At 32.7% G+C, this 27,095-nt stretch overlaps 1 protein-coding gene across 2 annotated transcripts; it reads left to right on the top strand.

Moving 5' to 3' along the window:
* The first annotated feature begins 1,352 nt into the window (after positions 1-1,352).
* LOC113041228 (polycomb protein SCMH1-like) lies at positions 1,353-26,874 on the top strand. 2 transcript variants are annotated; one of them, XM_026199646.1, is made up of 15 exons: positions 1,353-1,431; positions 7,971-8,033; positions 9,987-10,055; positions 10,132-10,208; positions 11,380-11,614; positions 13,029-13,117; positions 13,203-13,446; positions 20,047-20,348; positions 20,460-20,586; positions 22,273-22,476; positions 22,560-22,721; positions 23,733-23,861; positions 24,203-24,412; positions 25,503-25,657; positions 26,265-26,874. In XM_026199646.1, exons 2-15 carry the CDS (start codon positions 8,003-8,005, stop codon positions 26,388-26,390), a joined length of 2,160 nt encoding a protein of 719 aa, XP_026055431.1. In that variant the 5' UTR covers positions 1,353-1,431; positions 7,971-8,002; the 3' UTR covers positions 26,391-26,874. The 2 variants fall into 2 exon arrangements, with proteins under 2 accessions (XP_026055431.1, XP_026055432.1); XM_026199647.1 differs by lacking the exon at positions 7,971-8,033.
* Positions 26,875-27,095: the final 221 nt, after the last annotated feature.

Here is a 27,095-nt window from a genome sequence, read left to right as displayed (position 1 = left end):
TTATAAAAAAAAACTTTTTGCAACAACAACAAAAAAAAATAGTCACATATGTACACACAGTAATAAAGTAAAATATCACATTTGAGTGATATTAGATTTTAAAAGTGTTTTATTCTGCTTTCATTTCAATCCTTTGAATATGATGCTATTTTAAATCCAATCTAGACTTGGATTATGGATTAGATGAATTTAAATCAGTGTGAAGGTCAGGATGATTATTGCTTTTGAATAATGGCAATCGGCATCTTGTCCTTCACAGCCCCAGTGTCTCTTAAAGCCAACAAGTAGGTTATTGTTTCTAAGTTTTTTACATCAGTCACATCCACCCGATGAAGCCCGGAGATGTAGCTTGTGTATTAATCTACCTCACCTTCTAATGTCAAAGAGATACACCCACAGCACAGCTATAAAAACTCACCGCTAGACAGCCGGTCAGCCACCTACATGTGAGGAACAACAGAGGCCAAACACAAGCACTGCTGAGGAAAACACACATGAAATCATACTAACATGCATGGTAGACAAACAAATCAATTGCATGAATACTGTCAAGTCTAGGACACAAACACACAAATGTATGTTTTTGTTGTTGTTGTTTGTTTTTTGTTTTTTTTACTTTTTTCTTTTTTAAACTGTGTTATATGTAACCTATATTAGAATTTTTTTTTGTGATTTCTGTGCCCCAAATAAAAATTCAAACGTCATTGTGCGTTTGTAACACCAAACTAACAAGAAACGTTCTACTAACGTTCTGAAAGTTCTCTCAAAACCAGGAACGCACGTGACACTTTAGAACGTTCGTTCAGAGTGATCTGGTCTTCAACAGCATTCTCACAACGTCAGCACAAAAACATTTATACATCATTTATGCAACGTTTTATTTCTGAAACGTTTTAGTTCGTCTAGATTTATCTAGAACGCTATTATTTGTCCAAATAACGTTCAAAAGGTAAGCTATTTTAATGTTTACAAAATCATAAAATGTAATGTTCCCTTAACGTTTGCAAAAAAAAGATACGCGTTCTTAACGGTTTCACTCGGCACACGTAAATGGGAACAAAAGCAAAACGTCCTTAGAACATATATTGTTAGCAGTCTAGTTACAAACTACACTGGCGCATGTATTAAAACAATAAAAACATCTTCTTGATATCTAAAATTTGCTTGCGTTATAACTGGTTATAACCAATTAATTAATTGCTAATTAAATAATTATAATAAGCTTAATGTAAACCGTGTTTACAATTCAATTCATTTTAATAAATAGAGTATTATGTTTTCTGGATGTAGAAAAACAAACGTGTGCGTCTGAGCGAGAAGCAGCACGCGACGCTGCTGTGCGTCTGCGCATGCGCAGTTCTGACCCAAACATGGCGACGGAGAGCTGCGAAAAGTGCTGAATTCTGTCTACATTTCGACAAAATCGCGAAGGTGGGTCGACATTTCTCCACTTGTTTTATTTTCTCCCGCGCGTTATGATACTAGTCGTTATATCAGATGGCAACGGAGAGCTTTTTTAAAGACTAGATATGATAATTTCGGCGTTTATTTTGCCTGATGTTCAGCACTTTCTGTGCTGCTGGCGATTATTCACGTAATTCATTATTCATTATTCATGTTGTTATTTCTGAAGTGTCCGTGGATCCTGACGAAGCTGGTCAAATAACGCGCAGATGTGTTGTTTTTCGTCGTTATTGATCATATTGTTGATGATGTGTCTGATGTCGTCATCGCTGATGACGTCTGCTTAATATCAGCTGTCAATCTCAGGCGTTTGTAAACACACTCATGTTTAAGTTATTTAATTATTTATTTATCTATTTATTTATTTATTTATTGCGTTGTTATATCAGTATTACCCGTTTATTACCGCTTTCACAGTAATGTATATAGTAATTATTAAATACTATATTATGGATCAGATTAGCATAGTATCTATTACCATCTCTGTCCCATAATACGAGCCAAAGGATCAAATGAAAAAAATATAAAAAAAATATATGAATTAGTCATTTTTATGTATTTATGATATTCTGACTTAACAGCTGCTATCTATAATAGTTATTCTTTCTTCAAGTGTTTTCAATTGATTATTTACAATTATACATTACACCTTTTAACAACTATATATTATAATAAAATATGATATGCACTATATGTATGAATAAATATATGAAATATATGTAAAACAAAATCTATTAATTTTTAATTATAATACATTTCATGTGTATTTAAGTATATAATTTGTTTCTATAATAATTAATAATATTTATTGACAATATTATTTTTAGATGTGTTTATTATAAATGTCTTAATTCTTGTTTATATATATATATATATATATATATATAATATTATTATTCTTTTTTTATTTTATTTTTTTTAATCCATACCAACCATAAGGGATCAAATATTTGTTTACATGTTTGATAACTGTAATACTTTGGTAGGAATAAAATGATATAAGTGAACATGGGATCTCCTTCAAACTTTCCGAATCTTTTATTTTATTTTATTTTTTATAAATGTAGAAGCTGTGAGCTGTTCAGCATGATAAATGAGTGTGTGCAGGTGTGTGTTTGTGAAGTGAATCAGGTGGAGGTAGCTGTGTTTAGTCTGGAGCGTGTCTGTGATGGAGAACAGAGAGAGAGAGAGGAGAGCTGTATGATGCAAACCGCTTGAAATCAAACACACAAATGAAAGCAGTCCTGAGCATGCGCATGTTTGTTGTTATAAATGATGAAAAGGGAGAGAAACACACACAAACTCCGCCCACCACACCCAGTCACGCCACTAAGCCCCGCCCACCTGTCAATCAGTGAATCAGACTTGAGCAAACAAAGCTTTTCTGAGAATCAATGATTGTGGATGTCGTCAGTCGGGTGAATAAATTAATATAATTGTGTTTTTGGGGGAGGATTCATTTCGGGAATGTGATGCCTCTGGGAATGTTGAGATCAGAGGGATTCCTGATAGAGCAGGGTTTTCTCTGGGAATCTCGGTGGGAATTATGGGATATATGTTATTATGATAAAAACCCTTTGTAGGAGAGTCAAAAGAGATGTTCATTTAATAAAACAGTAATAGTAATTTTTAATGTTAATTACTTTCTATTTGATAAATTCAATATAAAATTTACTTTATATTTAATATTTAATAAACATTTTCTAATATAAAAAAAATATTAAAACAATTGATCGACTGATTTAAAATATTTGATGGCAAAAGTCATTAATACGTTTCTTAAGTAAGATTTATTAGTAAAAACTTATTTGCATAAAGTGGATCTAAGTTTTTGTATAATTTGTTCATTAATATCTTTTTACAGTAATTGTGATATTAAATTCTGTTTTATCAAACTTTTGGCCATTTTTGTTAACCATGAATGTTAAATATATATGAATAAATGAACAATGACTGAAATAGTATTTCTTGTAAAACATAAAAAAAAAAAAAATTATTCAATGAAAATATTTTTCAAGGAAGTGTTAAAGTTTTGTTCATGAAAACTGTTGCATTCAATCATTTATTCGCATATATTTCTTATATATTCTGCTTATTTGTATGTTCAGCATGTGTTTAACTGCTTTTTGTTACACACTTTTAAAAAAAATAATATGCTAAGGATCATCTATATATATATATCTATATATATCTATCTATCTATATATCTATCTATCTATCTATATATATATATATATATATATATATATATATATATATATATAGATGATTCTTAGCATATTTTTTTTTAAACAAGTGTGTGTGTGTGTGTGTGTGTGTGTGTGTGTGTAATGGAATAAGTGAGTCATTTGCCTAATGATTTGCATCGAATAATGTGTTTTTTTAGCGCTGCATGCGTCGATTCCTCTCTCAGGTTTACTCTCTGATGAAGAGAAAACCATAAATCTACAATAACATTATGAGACGTGTCTGAGAATCAGGCTCTGTATTTATCAAGCTTCACAAAGTGCTGCTTTAGTCTGAAGTGCTGACAATTCATGAAATTTACTCCTACTTTCAAGCTTAAGTATTAAAGCAAGTTATCAAGTTTCTTAAAGCTAAAAATATTTTTTTATCAAAAGAAGGAAAAAACATGATAAAAATAGTTTTTTTTCTTTTGAATTTGAGGTGAAAGTTGCATTTAATGAGATTCATGCATATTTAGTTTATAATTTTGGTGAATGATTCTTTTATGAATTTTAAGGATGTTCTGATTGTATTCATTTATATAATAATTATTTATATGATTTCAGTAATTATAGCTGAAATATGAGCATATTCAGGAATAGTTCGCAGGGATCACTGGGTCAGGAGTCTGTGGGGAAACGACTCGTTAGCAGGAGGATCAATTAGCGATGACCTCTGACCCCGCACACATCATTAGAGATGCTGTTGTTTTAATTAAGGATCCTTTGATCTCACAGACGAAAAATTAACTAACAAATTTTCCCGCTACATCAGCATATTTCTATTAAATATGCAGTAAAAAAAATATATATAAAATGTATATATAAAAATATTTGACAACAGATTTTACAACCTTTTTCGCACAAATTTGATCTCATTTATGAAACATGAGCAATGCTAGTGTGTGTAATTTGATAAATAATAATTTGCATAAAATAATTTTTACAGTAATTGTAAATTTAGTTAAAATTAAACTGTTGGACAGTATTTACATAACCATTTTACATTAAATTGTTTTCGTTAATATTTAGAATTATATTTATTTTATATTTCCTGTTTTAATTTTGTTGTATGTTTTCTTAAATTTTTTATGTATATATAGTTTTTATTTACTTTTTAGTACTTTAACTGAAATGAAAAGAGAAATGTTTATTTTTTTATAATTATTGATAATATAATTTGAATAGTTTTTACTGATATTTTGAAAAAAATGTATTGTGTGTTTTTGTAATTTTTATAAGTTTTTTATAAGTTTTTAAGTTTTCCTTAGGTTTGGTGTATTTAGTTTGAGTTATTTTATTATTTTAATTTAAACTAAATAAACATGAGAAATGTTACCTTGGTAACAATCTGAATTTAAAATAAATTATTTTTCTAATTTAATGCTTATTTTATTTCAAGTAATGCAAATATTTTGTACAGTTTTAGTTTTAACTCTTTTAGTACGTAAAGTTAAACTAAAAAAAGATGAGAAATATTGGTTTGGCAACTATCTGAAATAAAATACATTTACTTTTTATATTGAATGTATTTTTTTTTTTTTTTTGAAGCTATTTTTTGTTATTTTAGTTACTTTAATTACTTTGGTGAATTTCAATTTAGTGAAATTAATTAAGATATGTGTGTGTGTGTGTGTGTGTGTGTATTTATATATATATGTATATTAGTGCGCAACAATCACGATTAATCTCATCTAAAATAAAAGTTTCTGTTTATATAATATACGTGTGTGTACTGTGTATATTTATTATGTATATATAAATACACAAACATACAATATTTTACTAAATATATATATATATATATATATATATATATATATATATATATATATATATATATATATATATATATATATATATATATATATATAATATAGATTATATGAATATAAATATATACATGTAAAGATTTCCAAAATATATAATGTATGTGTGTGTCTTTATATATATTTTTAGTTGATTTTGATTGCTTCCAGTGTCCTCGTTTGTAAGTCGTTTTGGATAAAGGCGTCTGCTAAATGACTAAATGTAAATGTAAAGTAATGAATAGTTTTGGTTTTATTCATCAATAAATGCCCTGTTCTGAGAGAGAAATGAGTGCTTTAGCACAGAAACACTCACATTATTCTGTGAATGTGAAAGCTGAGAAGGAGACATCAGCAGAGAGTCAGAGTGAAAGAGAGCGACTGAACAACTGAAGGTCAGAGGAATGAACTCTTTAATTGCGTGACATAAATAACCAACTCATTTCTTCAGCCTATAATTGTCTGCCGGCGTGTGGAATCAATTACTGATCTAATACGACTCGTCTCTCGTTGTCACGTTCGTGTCAGAAGCGCTCCGTGGCAGAGTTTGCTCATTAGATGCTCTGCGTTTCTTGGCTGTAAGAAGGAAGTGTGTGTTTCTGTGGGCGGCTGAACTGAAGTGTGTGTGCTTGTGTGTTTTGGGAAGTTTCCATCCCTCAGCAGAGAGTGAAATATATATAAAGACACACACATACATTATATATTTTGGAAATCTTTACATGTATATATTTATATTCATATAATCTATATTATATATATATATATATATATATATATATATATATATATATATATATATATATATATATATATATATATATATATATATATATAATATAGATTATATGAATATAAATATATACATGTAAAGATTTCCAAAATATATAATGTATGTGTGTGTCTTTATATATATTTTTAGTTGATTTTGATTGCTTCCAGTGTCCTCGTTTGTAAGTCGTTTTGGATAAAGGCGTCTGCTAAATGACTAAATGTAAATGTAAAGTAATGAATAGTTTTGGTTTTATTCATCAATAAATGCCCTGTTCTGAGAGAGAAATGAGTGCTTTAGCACAGAAACACTCACATTATTCTGTGAATGTGAAAGCTGAGAAGGAGACATCAGCAGAGAGTCAGAGTGAAAGAGAGCGACTGAACAACTGAAGGTCAGAGGAATGAACTCTTTAATTGCGTGACATAAATAACCAACTCATTTCTTCAGCCTATAATTGTCTGCCGGCGTGTGGAATCAATTACTGATCTAATACGACTCGTCTCTCGTTGTCACGTTCGTGTCAGAAGCGCTCCGTGGCAGAGTTTGCTCATTAGATGCTCTGCGTTTCTTGGCTGTAAGAAGGAAGTGTGTGTTTCTGTGGGCGGCTGAACTGAAGTGTGTGTGCTTGTGTGTTTTGGGAAGTTTCCATCCCTCAGCAGAGAGTGTGTTTTCTGTTTCATGTCTCGTAAGAGAGAGATCCGTGTCCTGTACCATGAAACGCTTCGGGATGTTTGTGTTTTAACTGCAATATATATATTACTGAAAATGCAAGATGATGATCTCTTATCTTTTATAAGAATCCTGAACATGGCATTTCTACTGAGATGAAGCTTTATGACAAAAACTTTATTTACACACTTAAAAAAATTAATCTTTAAAATTGTGTCTTTCTTCCTCAAGGATCAGTGACTGTACGTTTTGTGATGAACTGTGTAAATGTTATTATTTTTATGTATAATTCTTTTGGTGTTTTCATAAGATTTCATCCACATTGTTTAAAAAGAAGCATTATATATATAAAAAAAATTGATATAAAATATATATAAATATCAAATTGTATATTATATTAAAATGCAGCAAAAATAAATACATTCTATTTTATTTAAATTAATATTTTTAATTACTCACAATTTAAAAGATTTGTTTTGTGTTTTAATAGAAATGATTTACTGTTTCGATGCTAAGTTATATATATAATATAAAATATATAAATATATACACACAAACACAAATGTGTAAGGTAATTTGGTGCTATTAATTATTTTAAAACAAATACAATAATAAAGAATATTCTAATTAATAATTCATGCCCCATGTATGGAGGACCAAACCTGCATAAATTACAAATAAATGCATACATTTAACAATTGGAAACTAGATTAAAAAAAAAAAATTAATAAAACAAATCTAATTAATTTGTATTACCTTTATGTATTTATTTTTATTTATTTATTTATTTTTTACTTTCAAATTTCTGCAGGTTTGGTTCTCCATAACCATGACCCATTTGTAAATTAAAGTATAATAAAGAATAATCCAATTATTGGAGCAGTTCAAGCATAAAAGCTATGCATGTTTTCATAAATTCTGCTACAATGTTAAATGCATCTCACTTAAGAGACATATTTTGAATTATAAACATGCCTGATGAACTAGAGATGTCCACTTGACAGATCTGCATGATCTCTGTGTGTCTCACAGATCGACTGCTCGGGACGTTCATACAGCAGCCGATGCTAAACATGGTCCGAACCGCACTGAAAGGTAAAAAACATCCAGAGAGTAACTTACAGATTTCACTTCCAGTGTTGGGGAGTGTTACTTTTAAAAGTAATGTATTACAATTTGTGTTACTCCCCTAAAAGTAACTAATTACGTTACTTAGTAACTTTTTATGGAAAGTAATGCGTTAAGTTACTTTTGAGTCACTTTTTAAATCTGGGCAGGGCTTGCTTCCTTTTCAGAATAAAAGTGAAATAAATACGACTCCGTAAATTCATGTCTGTACAGTAGAGCGCAGCTTTAACAAATTGCATGAAGAATATAAGACAGGTGAAGAAAGTTCAACACTATTCAGCAATGACAAAAATGAAACATAAATGTGTCCTTTTTGCTTAGTTTGGTTGAATTGGATCATCACATGTCAGCAGCAAAGAAAGTTAAATAAAATGTGATTAAATACACAATAATATTAAATAATGTCTTATTTAACATATTTAATTATTGCAGGTTTGCGTCATATTTAGCGTTGGTATTGTTCAAATTGTATCGATTCCAATGTGGTTAAAAAATTATATCAAACATATTTATCCTGTGCCTCATTATTGCAAAACATTTAGTTGCAGCTGAAAACAATACACAAAAATCAGTAGGCCACATAAAAACTGCAAAGAGCTGCAAAATCACGTGAAATTTTTGAATAATAATCAAGTGTCTGATTCCTGAACTTAAGTGTCCTGAACTTAAGTTTCCGATTACTGAACTTAAGTTTCCGATTACTGAACTTGAATATTCGATTACTGAATTTAAGTATCCGATTCCTGAACTTAAGTGTCCTGAACTTAAGTGTCCGATTACTGAACTTAAGTGTCCTGAACTTAAGTGTCCGATTACTGAACCTAAATATCTGATTCCTGAACTTAAGTGTCCTGAACTCAAGTATCTGATTACTGAACTTAAGTGTCCTGAACTTAAGTGTCCGATTACTGAACCTAAATATCTGATTCCTGAACTTAAGTGTCCTGAACTCAAGTATCTGATTACTGAACTTAAGTGTCCTGAACTTAAGTGTCCGATTCCTTAACTTAAGTGTCCAATTCCAGAACTTAAGTGTCCTGAACTTAAGTATCCGATTCCTTAACTTAAGTGTCCAATTCCTGAACTTAAGTGTTCTGAACTAAAGTGTTCGATTCCTGAACTTAAGTGTCCTGAACTTAAGTGTCCGATTCCTTAACTTAAGTGTCCAATTCCAGAACTTAAGTGTCCTGAACTTAAGTGTCCGATTCCTTAACTTAAGTGTCCAATTCCAGAACTTAAGTGTCCTGAACTTAAGTATCCGATTCCTGAACTTAAATATCCAATTCCTGAACCTAAGTGTCCTGAACTTAAGTGTCCGATTCCAGCACTTAAGTGTCCTGAACTTAAGTATCTGATTCCTGAACTTAAGTGTCCAATTCCAGAACTTAAGTGCTGAACTTAAGTATCTGATTCCTGAACTTAAGTGTCCGATTCCAGAACTTAAGTGTCCTGAACTTAAGTATCTGATTCCTGAACTTAAGTGTCCAATTCCAGAACTTAAGTGTCCTGAACTTAAGTATCTGATTCCTGAACTTAAGTGTCCAATTCCAGAACTTAAGTGTCCTGAACTTAATTGTCCAATTCTAGAATTGTAATCAATTTTCGATTTCCCAACCCTATTCATATTCTGATTTAGCTTTTTAATTTTTACTCATTTTGAGGAATACTGAATCTTTTTCTTTTTTTATTAAAAAGAAATGCATTACTTTACTAGTTACTTAAAAACGTAATTACATAACTTGAGTTGCTTGTAAAGTGTTCCCCCTGACACTGTCAACTTCTCCCAGAAGTGATAATGCATTCATCATTTACAAACCTCTACGACTTTCTTTCTTCAGCTGAACATTATGATCGGAAATCCAGTACATGATATTCAAGCCTTGACTTTTCCGTACTTCAAAATTCATTTCTCTTTTGCAGATCACAAAGACAGTAAGAAGGATAAAGTGAGCCGGAGCATGTCTCTCACAGGTCCTGGACCAGTCAAAGGTAAAGACTCTGAACTTTAAGTGCTGTACGCGATCGTCGTGAGTTTGTGAAGCATCGGTGTGTTTCTCTGCTATAGTGACGGAGTCATTCTCATGGGAGGAGTATTTGAAAGAGACCTCGTCTGATCCCGCTCCTCCCGGCTGCTTCAGACAGGTGAGGCGATGATGGTTCGGCCGTCTTTAAAGAGCATTTCAAGTTATTTTAAATAAAATAAAAATAAAAACACTTTAACCCTGTATTCTGGTGGCTCAAGTGAAAGAACATTGTGTTAGCAGCGCAAGGTTGTGGGTTCAATTCGCAGGGAACACATGTTAGGTTTAAAATGTAGCCTGAATGCACTGTAAGTCAAGTGTCTGCTAAATGCATATATTTAATTTTAATTTAACCATTTCCTCCATATTCTCACTATATCAGATGGTATGAGCCATAAAAACCTGATGGATCAAATATGACACACAAACAAAAAACACACATGCTAACTTTAGCTTTTTTATCACTAGCAGTGAGAAGTTTCTGAAAAGAAACGATACATTTTTTTAAATATATATATATATATAATTATTTTTAATGAAATAACTTTACTATTTTAAATAACTGCTTTTTATTTTAATATTTTTAATGTAATTTATTCCTGTATTTTCAGCATTATTACTTCAGTCTTCAGTGTCACATGATCCTTCAGAAATCATTCTAATATGATGATTTACTGCTCAATAAAGATTTATTATTATTATTATTATCAATATTCAAAATAGTTAAGTGCATTTTTTTCAGGATTCTTTGATGAATAGAAAGATTCAAAGATCAGCATTTATCTGATCTAATTGAATTAATTATTTTATTTAGCAAGGATGCTTTACATTGATCAAAAGTGATAATAAAGACTTACAAACGATTCATATTTCAGATAAATACTGTTCTTCTAAACTTTCTGTTCATCAAAGAAACATGAAAAAATTCTACTCAGCTGTTTTCAACATAATAATATTAATAAATATCTCTTGAGCAGCAAATCAGCATCTCAGAATGATTTCTGAAGATCATGTGACACTGAAGACTGGAGGAATGATGCAGAAAATACAGCTTTTTGATCACAGGAATAAATCACATTATAAAATATAGTCATATAGAAATCAGTTATTTTAAATATTAAAAATATTTTAAAATTTTACTGCTCTTGCTGTATTTTTTAATCAAATAAATGCAGGCTCGGTGAGCAGAAGAGTCTTACTGTTCAAAATCTTTTGACTCGTAGTGTATATTTTTCAGATTGGTATTTTATAATCAATAATAAATCAGTAAAATAATTATGTTTGTTCTCCAGTCTCGGATTCCTCCCTCAAACGAGTTTAAGGTGGGGATGAAGCTGGAGGCCCGGGACCCTCGTAACTCCACCTCCACCTGCATCGCCACGGTGATGGGCTTGATGGGCGCGAGGCTCCGCCTCCGTCTGGACGGCAGCGACAGCACCAACGACTTCTGGCGATTGGTCGACTCCGCCGACATCCAGCCAATCGGAACCTGCGAGAAGAACGGAGACATGCTGCAGCCGCCGCTGGGTACGAGTGATGTCACTTCCTCTCAACAGCTAATCTTAGAAGAATGAATCATCTAATGCTGAGTCAGTGTTTTACACAAACAAGTGAACAAATATAGCAGCTGCCTGTTATTTCCATAAGGCTGTTTTTCAGAGCGATCGTCCGTCTTCATTTTTAGCTTAATTTTCCACAGGTCTGTGTTACTTGAGTATCATTATAACACTACCGTAGTCTTAGTTTGTTGTTTTCGGTTTCATTTTAGATTTTCTGTTTCCATTTCTTTTTTTAGAGTATGTTTATTTAGTTTTTATTCATGTTTATGTCAAACAAGTGTAGGTTTTTTTATGTTTTATTTCAATTAACGTAAATTATATCCTCTTCTTTAATGTTGCCTTTCTTCCGGTTTTATTAGTATTTATTTATATTTATTTTAATCCTCATATAATATAATTCATAATTTTTTATATATATATATATATATATATATATATATATATATATATATATATATATATATATATTTTTTTTTTTTTTTTTTTTTTTTTTTTTTTTTTTCAATTTTATTTGTTACTGTTTATTAAAATGTTTAGTTTTATTTTAGTTTTAGAGATTTTTGGACATCATCTTAAACTAAACAAAAATTTAATAATTTAGCTTTGTTTATTCTCTCGTTTCCCATCATTTTAATTTTAGTTTACATATTAGTTAGTTTTTGCAATTTTACTGTGTATTTTAGTGTTTTCTATTATTTTATGTTTTTTTATTTTTTTTTATTTTAGCACTTCATCTTAAACCGAACAAAAATGTAAAATTTTCCTTTGCAACTAACTGAAATATATATATATATATTTCTTTCTTTTTTTATTGCTATTAATGTTTGTTTTATTTCACGTGACAAATGTTTTTCTGTATTTATTGTTAATTTTAGTTAACGATAATAGCAATTAAATAGAAATTACATCCTGTTCTCTAATGTCACCTGCCTTCCTGTTTCAATTAATACTTATAATAATAATATAATAATATAATAATTAAATAATTAAATAATTAAATATAATAATTCTTATATTTTATTACTACCTTTTAGAATGTGTAGGTTTAGTTTTTTATGCCTATTTAGACTTTATTAAATGTATTTCTGTTTTACTTGTAGTAATATTAGTACTTCAACTTGAACTAAATGAAAATAATATTTTTTAAATATATTCCATTAGATTTTTACACTATTTTAATTACAGTTTTTTTTTTTTTAGTTTTTTTTTATTTATTTATTTTATTTATTTATTTATTTTTTACAACATTGGTCTGTTGCAGGAAATTATATAGTGTTTTCTCATTTTACTTCCTCTTTTGCCGTCTTCCACTTTGGAGATGAATGTGGTCACACTGGAGCAGAATCCCTGATAATAACTGCGTCTCTCCCTCGTTTCCTCAGGGTTCAGGATGAACGCCTCGTCGTGGCCCATGTTTCTCCTGAGGACCCTTAATGGAGCAGAAATAGCACCTGCCACGGCATTTAAAAAGGTTCTGGACCTCTTCAGAGAGAGAGTCACATCATGCAATCACATTAAAAGGTTTTTCTGACACTGACGCTCTGTGTTTCCGTCAGGAGCCGCTGCGGCCGCCTCAGAACGGCTTCAAGCCCGGCATGAAGCTGGAGGCCGTAGACAAGAAGAACCCGTACCTGATCTGTCCGGCCACCATCGGCAAGGTGAAGGGGGAAGAGGTGTTCGTGATGTTCGACGGCTGGAGGGGGGCGTTCGATTACTGGTGCCACTATGACTCCAGGGACATCTTCCCCGTGGGCTGGTGCTCGGTCACCAAACACAGCCTGCAGCCGCCCGGAAACAGCAGTGAGTGACCGCTTCACAAACCTTTACTCTGTACTTCAGAAACTCTCTTAGAGGGTCGTATTGGATGCATTTGAGCTCTGAGGTGAGGAATCGGTGAAGAGAGAGAGATTGCTGTCTAATCAGCCAGTATTGTCTTTAATAGCATGCATAGCACTTTATCTTTTATAACATGGGATTTTGATCAAATATATTCATTCTTGATTTTTATAAAATGTTGCAAAAAGATGCAATTTTTTTTTTTTTTTTTTGTAAAGCATGTAAAGTAAATATCTTTATTAGAAATCTGGTGTGGAGCATGCCTCAGATTCACGCAATGTTGTCAGCTTTTTTCCCTCTTACATGTTTGCATCTCTGAGTTTTGGTCTGGGAAGGTTGTAGGTTAATATCCCACCAAAGCCATAAAAAAAAAAAAAAAACATAAAGAAAAAAAATAAAGAAAAACCAACTAAAAATGAAAATAAACACTACATATTACATTTTTAAAAAATTAAGTAAATAATTAAATTAAATTAAATAAAGCAGAAAAACCCAAAATTGATGTACTAAAATATGTATGTAACTGAAATAAAGTTAATACTAAATAATAATAAAAATGACAAAAACACGGAGCAAAATTACAAAAAAAAATAAAAATAAATAAATAAATAATCATAAACAATATCATATCATAATGATAACATAGCACTGGACTGAACCTGGTGAAAAGTCAACTTAGATAAAGCTTAATGGATTTTTAATTTGGTTTAGCAAACTTATTTTATTTCAGCTAATTGTCAGTGCAACATTTCTCATTCCCTCAAAACTAAAACTCAATAAAAAAAAATAGATAGATAGATAGATAGATAGATAGATAGTGGGATAGATAGATAGATAGATAGATAGATAGATAGATAGATAGATAGATAGATAGATAGATAGATAGATAGATAGATAGATAGATAGATAGAGAAATATTCAACAAAATTGCCCCAATTACTAGAATGTTAACTAAAATTCAAATGAAAACAGAAAATATAAAAATAAAAACAAATTCAAAATATGAAAAACCATAATACAACAAATTGTTAGTCAAGATGAATGCAGTTGTTTTCATTAATCATTAGAAGACAAAAAGTTACTTAGTGCATCAAAACTAAATGCCTTGACGGCTTACTGCTGTAAAAAAAAAAAAAAAAAAAGTTAAGAACTAAAACGAGTAAAACTAGAACTGAGATAAAAATAAATGAAAGCCAAATGGAAGTGTAAAAATAACAAATAATGTTATTACTTAAAAACTGTAATTCTATTTTTAAAAAGGTAACTCAAAATAGTATAAGTACTGTGATATCATATAAATAACACTAAAACGCCTCTGGTTCCTGTGCTTTTCTGTATTCTGGTAAAAAGGAAGAAAGTAACGAGGTGTAACTGCTTGTGTGAGCAGCAGGGCGCGCTACAGCTCTCTGAAACACCACCGTTTACCCAGAAACCCCCTCAGGATCACGTGATCCTCTGAGATGAGAACACTTTCCTTCAGTCTCAATCAAGGCTGTCTGTTTCTCAGAGAGGTTTTAAAGCGTCTTCCTTTACCGTTTCTGCCTTTAAAACTTAATGCAATCATCATTTGGTCTGTTCTGTGGTACGTTTCCATCTGGCCTAAACTCAGACCTCATCTGGCGTGAAATAAAATAGAAATATATTGATTAAAACAAAACGAAAAAAGAGTGAAGAAGAAGAATTTAATGTGATAGCTTCCGTGTTATTTAGAGCTATAATACATAATAATATTTTAAACTATTTGTGTTTTTATTTTTAATTTTGTTTAAGTTTTAGTAATTTTGTTTTATGCTTTTGTCATTTGTATTAGTGTTTTTTATATATATATTTCTATTTGTTTTAGTAATTTTAGTACTTCAACATTCAGTCAGCTTCATTATTTGTTAACTATTACAGTATAATTTAGGATTTTGAATTGATTTATTTTAAGTTTTATTATATTTATATAATCTTTCATTTATATGGATTACATTTTAGTAAATTTGTTATATGCTTATATATATTTCTAACTTCAACTTTAACATATATTTTTTCAGTTAGTGGCCAATGCAACATTTCTCATTTTCATTTAAGTTGAAGCTTTTCATCTATAGTAATGATAATATGATTAATTATATAATTGCATCTGAGATTGATGCATCTGACTGGGTTTTCGGACTTGCGATCCATATTTAATCTTTTTAAATTTTCACACAAAAATATAGCTTATGATTGGGATTGCCAGTATGCTAGATCTAGATTGCACCTACAGTATATTGTGTGCAATAAATAATGTAATTTTTGCCACTGAAGGTGAACATTTCACTCTCATACTAACAAGAATGGATCGTGAAAGTAATAAAAACGCTTTATTTGACTGAACAGAATCCAGAAACGTTTTATAATGATCTGTAAAATGAAACACACACTGAAGTCATGAATCAGCTTGGATTTGATCCAGATCTGGTGTTTTGAATGGACTCAGTCTGAGCCATAGATGATGATATACATGTTTCCATTAATGTTCATTCGGCCGCAGCTGGAATTCATTTGGAGTTTGCAGAAAATTTCCCCCAAATTATACAAACCTCCGGATCTCGCGTTGCAGTGTTTGTAATTCCGCGCCGCATGTTGTTCTGCGAATTACTGACATTTGTTTAAAGGATTTGTTTTGGATCTGGATAATATGGAATGACCTGCGCTGTTTGTTTTTTTGTAGCCCATCCAAGTAATTATGTGTAAATGAGATAATTAGCGAGCGAGCCGCGCGGGTCAGGAGGGATTCGAGAGTTTGTGTGAAAATAAACAAATCGCACATCTGTGAGAAAAGATGGAGAATAACCAGAGAAATGGGACAGACGGAGAGGAAAAGTGGTAAGAGTGTTTACAGTAAAGACCTACGACTAGAAAAAAGCGTTTAACTGAAACACACACATCAGACAGACCGAAAACATTAAATGAGGAGTCTCTTCAGTTAGAAGTCTGCATGAAATGTTTTAATGAGCGTGGGATTATTTTCTGTGCTTTGTGGCATTCAGGTGGGACGTGCCTAATTTATAAAAAAAAATAATAACTGTAAATAATCAAGGATGCATTAAATTGATCAAAAGTGACAGTGAAAACATATATAGTGTAACAAAAGATTTCTATTTCAAATAAATGTTCTTTAGAATTTTCGATTCATCAAAGAACCCTGAAAAAAAAAATCCATCACGATTTCCACAAAAAAAAAAAAAAAAAATGTTTTTCAACAAGTTTTCTTGGATCACGTGACACTGAAGACTGGAGTAATGATGCTGAAAATTCAGGAGCAATCAGTTGCATTAACAATGTTTTTGTTGTACTGTAGGGTAGTGGGTCATGTTAAAACTCAAGCCTGTCTGTGTGATCGCTGCCATATGCTTGAGTAAAGCGTGTCAGATCTCTAGCAAACTCTTTTTCCTCCAGCACGTCCTCTAATTTAGTTACTGGAGTTATTTAGGGTAAACATGCACTCGTATCCACAGCCACACACTGATGACACACTGAGGGCCATATTTTAACGATCTGAAACGCAAGTGTCAAAGCGCGAAGCGCAAGTAACTTTGTGGGCGGGTCTCGGCGCTGTTGCTATTTTCCCGGCGGGATAAATGGCTCTTGCGCCCGGCGCAAATCTAAAATGGGTTGGTCTGAAGTAGCTTCATTATTCATAGGTGTGGTTTGGGCGTAACGTGAAATAAACCAATCAGAGCGTCACCCAACATTCCCTTTAAAAGCAGGTGCGCAAGTTCCATTATGGATTGCTATTATTATGGCGTATTTACCAGGCGCACGCCAGGAGCGGTTCACAGCCGAGGAGACTGATGTTCTTGTAAGAGCAGTGAAAGACAGAGAAGTTGTGTTGTATGGGGATGGGAGAAACCCACCCAAAATAGCGTCGGTTAAACAGGCGTGGGAGGAAATAGCCACAATTGTTTCATCAATTTTTTTCCTGGTTCTTGACGGACAAACCAATTTGTCAGATGTCCTTATATACATATATGTCTTGCTACTATTGGGCAAACAGGTCTGATCCTTCATTACTACAATTAGCCTGAATAATTTGTAAGCTAGATTTATGCAGCATGCCTATTTTTTCACATCTTCGTGGCACACCATAATGATTTCCGTCATCTCATGTGTTCATATTTTTTTAGTGTAACAATTTATGATTTGCAAAAATAACTGTTGCATCTGTGTAGATTACATGAGCAAAGTGTATGCGCGTTGTGCACGCTATACATTATGGTCAAGCATGCGCCCTTAAAATAGCATAATGAACAACGCGCAGCGCGCCACTGACTTTAGACTAGGTTTTTTCTGGTCAGTGGCGCAATTGTTTAATGGAACAGCAAAATAGCACCAGGGATTGTATGCGCCGGAACACGCCTCCTTTTTTGCGCTGAACCGCCCAGGGAGCGCAAGTTCATTCACTAGTTTAGCGACGTGCTTCTGTGGAGGGAAAAGCGCGCTTTGCGTGGGTGCAAATTAGGAATGACACATGCGTCGGTGTACAAAGTCAATTGCGCTGGGTGCAAAATAGGGCCCTCACTGTGCATTAAAGGACAGTATGTGTTCAGATTTAAGTGTGTGTGTGTGTGTGTGTGTGTGTGAGAGAGAGCTTGTTTATGTGGTTAATGAGGACACAAATTTGTATAATGACATGGGTATGACACAGGTATTACAATGAGGAAGTGGTTTATGAGGAAATTTTTAGTGTCCCTGTAATTCAAAATGCTTATAAATCATACAGAATTAGTCATTTTGAAAATCCAAAAATGCACAAAGTTTCCTGTGAGGGTTAGGTTTAGGTGTAGGGTTGGGGTAGGGCAATAGAAAATACAGTTTGTACAGAATAAAACCCATTACGCCTATGGAGAGTCCCCATAAACCACATATACCAACATGTGTGTGTGTGTGTGTGTTTGGCCGCACACTTTCCACGTGTATTCTACAATATAAGGCTCCTGTTTATATAACAAATGGAGGCCATATTAAATATTATATGAGCTGTTCTAAATATGTTATATTAATTCTAAATGAAAGTATTTTATCTGCTATTTTTGTGATATTTGTTACTAAAATTTGGGATGTAGGTCCTGTTGTCTAGCAATAAATATCAAAGAAACATGCAATAACAGACTCTTTGTATGCATCACATTGTGACAGGTTCGTGAAATAATCAGATGCATGACACTGAGATTATACTGCCACAGTTATCTACCAAAATAATCTATATAACCATAAATTTACAATAGAACTTCAGTAATCAGACTGTAAAACCAAACTCATCAGACCATAACACCTAGTAATCTAACAATAAACATAACGAAACTACTTAACCAAGACTAGATAACCAAAATGATGACATAATATAACCACAACAATCAGACAACATTGCCAACACAACAATCAGACAATTAGATTGTGCAATATAATTAGACTATGCACAGTAACTGCAGTATTCAGACTAAATGACCATAAGTAACCACAATTATCAGACCATACCACCACAATAATCAGACTATATAGCCTCTATGATCAGACTATATAACCGTAAGTAGACTATATATAGTTACAGCAGTAATCAGACTATATAACCACAATAATTAGACTATATATAGCAACTGCAGTAATCAGATTATGTAACCACAATAATCAGACCATATAACCATAAATTTATTATAACCACAATAATCAGACTAACCATAAAAAATAGATTATATATAGTCACTTCAGTAATTAGACTATATAACCTCAATAATCAGACCATATAACCGTAAGTAGATAACCACAATAATCTGACTATTTAACCACAAAAAGTAGACTATATATACTAGTAACTTCAGTAATCAGACTATATAACCACAAAAAGTAGACTATATATACTAGTAACTTCAGTAATCAGACTATATAACCTCAATAATCAGACTATATAATCAAGATAAGTAGACTATATTTTGTAACTGCAGGAATCAGATTATATAAACACAATAATAAGACCACATAAAAGTAGATGATATAACCACAGTAATCAGACTTTAACCATAATAAGTAGACTATAAAATAATTGCAGTAATCAGACTATGTAACAATCACTATGATCTGACTACATAACCACAATAATCAGACTATATAACCATAAAAGTAGACTATATACTCTATAGTTACTTCAGCAATCAAGACTATATATGACGATAATACTTAGACTATATATAACAACTGCAGTAATCAGTTTATGTAACCACAATAATCAGACCATATAACTGTAAATTGATTATAGCCACATTAATCTGACTATTTAACCATGAAAGTAGACTATATATAGAAACCACAGTAATCAGACTATGTAACATCAATGATCAGACTATATAATCATAACTAGATTATATTTTGTTACTGCAGGAATCAGATTATATAACAAGAATAATAAGGCCACATAACTAGACTATATAACTACAGTAATCAGACTTTAACCATAATAAGTAGACTATATTACAGCTATGATTAGACTACATAAACATTTTTTTTTTATTTAAATTTCCCTTTATTTTTTTCATCTTGCAGTCGGCGTTTCAAAGCCAGGTCCTACACCTTCCTCCTCGTCCTCTTCCTCTAACCCTAAACCGCCCCGGCGCTCCATGCCGTCTCCTTACCGCCTGCCGACTCCTCTTCCTCAACTCCCCGTGCGGAAGGGCATCAGGGGACGGCGGCCAAAAAGCGAGACCCTCGCGCTGTTGAAAGCCCTGGCTGTGTCCACTGCAGCCCAGGAACTAGAAGATCAAGGAGAAGCCATGCCCCAAACCACGCCCATTTCCCAGCATCCCCTGCGTCCATACAAGAAGAGGGGACCTAAACCGGGCCACAAGGTAGCATTAAAGGACATTTGTGTGGATTTTTGAAGGGCTGTCACATTAGATAATGTTGTGGAGGGTGTCATTTGGTGAAATACTTTAGCAGATTGTGTTTTTGTTTCTCAGAGGAAACCCAGACTCCTCCAGAGTGCCATGTCTATAGCAACTAGCTCAGACTCCAGGGTCCCCATGACTCAGATGCCCAGCGAGGGTCTCTCTCCTTTGGGATCCCCCTCATCTGTGGTGTCTACTGGTAATAAAATGAGTTTCTTTACAAATATACCTGCTAGTGTGCAACAAAAGAGAGGCAAATCTGACTTCTTGAACACAGTATGAATACATAACCAGAAATTTCTGTGTATAACCAGGCTATGTAGCCACAGTGGTCAGCTTGTTTTAACAGAGGTATCTAAACACAATAATTTGTTTACGTAACCATAAGAAGACTGTAAAAGTTAAGTGATCAAAATCCACAATTATCAGACCATAGGACCTAATAATCAGACCACATAACCAAATAGAGACAATATACCTACAGTAAACAGACTGCTTAACCAAAATAATCACACAACATAGTCACAGTGACCAGATTATATTATCTGACTAAATAACCACAATAATCCGACTATATTGAATTCAGACTATAATCAATAATCAGACATATATATCTACATTCATCCGATTTTGGAAACAAATTTATCAGACCATACCTCCTTAATAATCAGACTATATAGCCACTATGATAATACTACATAAACATAATAATCAGACAATGGGACAACAATTATCAGACTGCATAACTATATCAGACTGCTATAATAAGTAGACTATATACAGATTCTATAGTCACTTTGATAAGACTATATAACCACACTAATCAGACATTGTAACTACAGTAATCAGACTATATAACCACCTTGATCAGATTGCACAACCATAAGTAGTTTATATACAACAATTGCAGTAATCAGACTATGTAACCACAATTATCAGACCATATGGCTTCTGTAATCAGATTATATAGCCACTTTGATAAGATTATATAACCACAATAATCAAACATTGTAACTACAGAAATCAGACTATATAACCACTTTGATCAGACTACATAACCACAATAATCAGACAATATGACCACAATTATCAGACTGCATAACCATATTAAGTAGACTATATACAGTAACTGCAGTAATCAGGCTATATAGTCACTAATAAGAGTAGATAACCATAATGATCAGACAGTATGACTACAATAATCAGACTATATAACCACCTTGATCAGATTGCATAGCCATAAGTAGGTTATATACAGTAATTGCAGTAATCAGACTATGTAACCAAAATTATCAGACCATATGGCCTCTGTAATCAGATTATATAGCCACTTTGATAAGACTACATAACTACAGTAATCAGACAATATGACCACAATTATCAGACTGCATGACCATAATAAGTAGACTATATACAGATTCTATAGTCACTTTGGTAAGACTATATAACCACACTAATCAGACATTGTAACTACAGTAATCAGACTATATAACCACTTTGATCAGACTACATAACTACAGTAATCAGACAATATGACCACAATTATCAGACTGCATAACCATAATAAGTAGACTATATACAGTAACTGCAGTAATCAGGCTATATAGCCACTAATAAGAGTAGATAACCATAATGATCAGACAGCATGACTACAGTAACAGACTATATAACCACCTTGATCAGACTACATAACCATAATAATCAGACATTATAGCTGCAGTAATCAGACTATAAAACCACAATTATCAGACCACATAAACATTAAAGTAGACTAAACACAATATATATAAAATATATAACCAAAATAATCAGTTTTAATTGGATTTGGTCATAATTTTTCTGTACAGTAATGTTTACACACGCCTGTCCTCTCCGTTTCCATTAGTGTGCGTATATGTGAACAAACATGGGAACTGTGGCCCACATCTGGACCGTAAACAGGTTCAGAGACTGCCGGATCACTTCGGGCCGGAGGCGGTGAATCTGGTTCTGCAGCAGACGGTTCAGGCCTGTCTGGACTGTGCGTACCAGCCCAAAGTGCTTCTGGGGTGCCTGCAGAGCCAAGGCGGCGGAGGAGAGGTGGTCAGAGGTACTGATGAGTGCTTAACAACAAATCTGATTCAGTCTGATTTTAAACACTCACAATAATGAAGTGCTGGTTTGTCTCTCTAGTCCGAACAGATGGTGGGAAGCGGCTGGTGAAGCTGCCGTCAGCGTCGAGCGCCGGGTTTGTGTTGCGCTTCTTGGAGCGAGTGTGTCGACACCTTCAGTGTGATAATCTGTTCAGCAGTCAACCGTTCAGTCCACACAACACCTACGACCGCGCTAAATCAGGTACATTTACAGGCTCAGACTGGCCACAAGAGTGTCTGGTATTCTGATGCTGTGAATTGAAGTTGCTTAAGTTGTTAGGCCAAATGTTAACTAAAGTATTGTTGACTAAAACTATTAAAAATCATTTTTGTTTGAAGAGGAAAGTAAATATTAAATAAAATACAAGGTAAAAAATGAACCAAAATAAATGTATATCAATACAAGACGTTTCAAAATATTAATAAAATAAAATAAAATTTATGAAATAAAATTTATGAAATAAGACACTCTACATTTTAATTACAATTAAACAAATAAAGAAATCTAAATATTTATACATCCTAAAATAGTATATAAAAAAATCGATTAATTAACTAAAACTTAAATAAATTATGAAAATAAGCTAATTTAGAATATTCATAAATACATAATGGTATATAAATAGTACTAAAACTAAATAAAATGACAAACGCAAAATTATTAAAAAAAAAACGGAAAACTACCAAAACCAAATTTAAATGAAACTGAAAGTAAAAACTAATATAGAATATTAATAAATAATATAATTGTTTCAAAAGAATACAAAAAATGTCAAAACATTAACATTTTAACAAAGAAAATACTAATGAAAAATTAAAATATTAAATATAAAATTATTATAAGCTCATTAAAAATATTTATTCTAATTAAGAATAAATAATATAATACTATATTAATAATACAAAAATATGGAAAATGACAAAGCACATAAAAAAATTAAATCTGATAAGATAAAAATAAAAGCCAATTTAAAATAGTAATAAATGAATTAGTATATATTGTAAATAAAACTAAGAACTAATAAAATGACAAAAGCAACGCCAAACTGTAAAAATATTAATACAGTACTATTATAATACTATTAAACTGGTGTGTAGATAATACTAAAATAACACTGATGACAAACGTCTAAACTCTTTTGTGTCATTCTTACAGATTTGAGAGTAAATGACTGATGATTATGTTATTTTTGATGTGATATGTTTTGTGTAGTTAAAGAGGAGATGTTGTCAGACGGTCCGTCTCTGAGCAGAGGTGTGAAGCGGATCTCCAGAGACTCTCCGCCGTACTGCGCTCCTCTCTCCCCGAAGCTCCTGCACACAGACACACACCCGTCAGAAGGTACAGCAAACACAGACACACACACACACACCCGTCAGAAGGTACAGCAAACACAGACACACACACACACCCGTCAGAAGGTACATCAAACACAGACACACACACACACACACCCGTCAGAAGGTACAGCAAACACAGACACACACACACACACACACACACCCGTCAGAAGGTACAGCAAACACAGACACACAGACACACACACACACACACACACACACACACCCGTCAGATGGTACAGCAAACACATAGACTACCGAATATAAAGAAGGACCAGAATTTCTGTTGAATTATGAAGAGTGTGTGTGTGTGTGTGTGTGTGTGTGTGTGTGTGTGTGTAGCGGAGACTCTTCCTCCAGAGCAGAATGGATTACTGAAGGAGCAGCGCTTCATGGACTCCGCCTCTAATTCCATGACGCCCCGCCCACAGACCTTGAGAAGCACCTCAGAGTACCAATCACCACCCAGCAGCCCGTATTACCACGGCAACGGCCCGCCTCTACGCAGACAGGCCTCCAACCCCGTCACACAGACACACAGACGAGTGGAGGGTGAGACGTCACTGAGATGATATCTAATATAATTATTAGATATTTATTTCAAGTTGTAGTTTTTTTTTTTGCTTTTTAGATGTCAGTATTTTTAATTTATATTTTCAGTATAGTAAATGAACTATGAAAATGAGAAATAAAGCTGAAATAAAATTTCAAAAAAGCTTTTTATGGGTTTTAGTTTCAGTTAGTAATAATAAACCTGTTGCAGACCCATATAATCACAAATCAGCTGTCATTAGAACCGAGAGTTTGAATTGTTTTATTAGTTAAATGTTGTAAATGTTTTCATTATAAATAAAAAATAAATGATTTAAAAAAAAAAAATCTATAAATATATTAAATAAAAAAAAATAATTAAGAAACAATAAAAAAATAAAGATAAAGATTAAATATGTCATGTAAGTGGTAAATTATTGAAATATTGACTTAAAATCTCTTAAAATCAAGAAATTATTTCAGTATTACATGTATTAGTATATATTTATGTGCATGCTAATGTTTTCTTTGTGGCAAATACTGCTCAGATTTTTTTTTGTAAATTTAATATAATATTAAATGAGTATAGACTTTATTCACTTTAATATTTTTGGAGATAGATATATTTTAGTATTATATATGTACATGTATATATATATATATATATATATATATATATATATATATATATATATATATATATATATATATATATATATATATATATATATATGATGTACACATACATTTAGCAAAAAAAAATATTTATACCATTTATATTTATTTGCATGCCGTTTTGAATGTCTATTGTTGTAAAATAAATCATTTGTAAAGCATTTCATTCACTGCATCATAAAAAATAGATATTTTTTCACGTGGTTATTTAATATATGAACCATTTTAGTATCAAAATGTTGACAGAAATAACCATATTAAAATATATATTCTATTTCAGAAGAGCACGTCTTGTTTTTTTCATGTTACGTCACCTTTAAGACCTTCTTCACATCTCCGTAACATTTCAGAAACGTCTCAGAAAACCTGACAGAAGCATCAAAGAAGAAAACACATTACATAATCACGTTAGCATCTCTCTTTCTCTCTCTCTCAGCCGCCAGCTCCACCACGGGTCCTGAGACACCGGCCGACCTTCCCAGAATCCCCGGCAGGAGCCCGTCTTCCTGGTCCATAGAGGAAGTGATGCAGTTTGTGCGGGACGCAGACCCAACAGCGCTGGCTCCACACGCAGAGCTCTTCAGAAAACACGTCAGTGGCCTTCACACCAGTTAACTCCTTTCTTTCTTAACATACTATAATTTGGGACATACTAATTCTATTTTTTAACACTATTTGTGACCCTGGAGCACAAAACCAATCATATGGGTCAATTCTTTTGAGAATGAGATGTATGCATCATCTGACAGATGAATAAATCATCCCTCCATTGATGTCTGGTTTATTAGGAGGACAATATTTGTCTGAGATGCAACTATTTGAAAATCTGGAATCTGGAATTTTGAAAAAAATCAAAATATTGAAAAAAAATAATCTTTAAAGTTGTCCAAATGAACTCTTAGCAATGCATATTACTAATCAAGAATTATGTTTTTATGTATTTCCTGTAGGAAATGTACTAAATATCAATATCCTAATTATTTTTGGATATTATCCCAAATTTATCATTTTTATTTATACAATGTATTATTGTCTATAGCTACAAATATACCCCAGAAACTTATTTTTTCTTTTAGTATGTATGTGAATAGTATTTTTAGATAGTATGTGAATTGGGACGCAGCACCCGTCTCATGAATAACTGAAAATTCCGTGTTCGGCGTGGAAAGAGTTAACTGTGTTAAAACTCCGTCTGCAGGAGATCGACGGGAAAGCTCTGATGTTACTGAGGAGCGACATGGTGATGAAGTACATGGGTCTGAAGCTGGGACCGGCGCTCAAACTCTGCCACCACATCGAGAGACTCAAGCAGAGCAAGCAGTGAAGCAGCACACGGACAGAACACACTGATGGGAAACATTAACACACACACCTGCAGCCAGAGCACACTGTGAGGAACTGAACATTAGTGCCGTTCTCTGGGAAAGACCGGTGCGTTGGGGATGCCATCTCGTCTCCCCAAAGACTCAGACGCTTCACGGGCCGATCAGCTCACCGATAGTGCTGGTGTTTGAGTCTGGCGTTGGCTATTTATCGCTCTACCTCCCTGTGACGTCATACAGCTGTTTCTGGAATCACTTACAGCCACATGAAAACGTTTCATTTGTGTATTTTAGTTCAAACAAAACACGTCATGTTTCGTAACCCTAAAGGAAAAGTTCGGCCAGTCGTCATTATTTACAGTCCAAACCCGTGCTACTTTGTTTTTTTCCGTCGAACACAAAAAGAGACGTTTTGTAGAATGTTCACGCTGCTCGTTTTCATGCAGTTCTGCTACATGGGCGGAATCATTTTTGACCAGAAAGACGCTTTAAACTTTTTCTTTTCGTTTGGTTGGAGATTTAAGTTTGTTCAGAGGTAAAAAAATTACTTTAATGTATGGAAGATTACGTCAAAATAATATTAATAGCATAGTTTGGAACAAATAGATTTAAGTAAATCGCATCAGAACGATAAAAAAAAATGTAGGCCTAAAAATTACATTTATGTTTTTGAATTGTACATCGAATTTCCATCGTTCTGGATTACA

This window comes from Carassius auratus, chromosome 23 (assembly GCF_003368295.1).
Source record: "Carassius auratus strain Wakin chromosome 23, ASM336829v1, whole genome shotgun sequence".
Lineage (NCBI taxonomy): Eukaryota > Metazoa > Chordata > Actinopteri > Cypriniformes > Cyprinidae > Carassius > Carassius auratus.
This window is presented reverse-complemented; position numbering and strand designations above follow the sequence as displayed.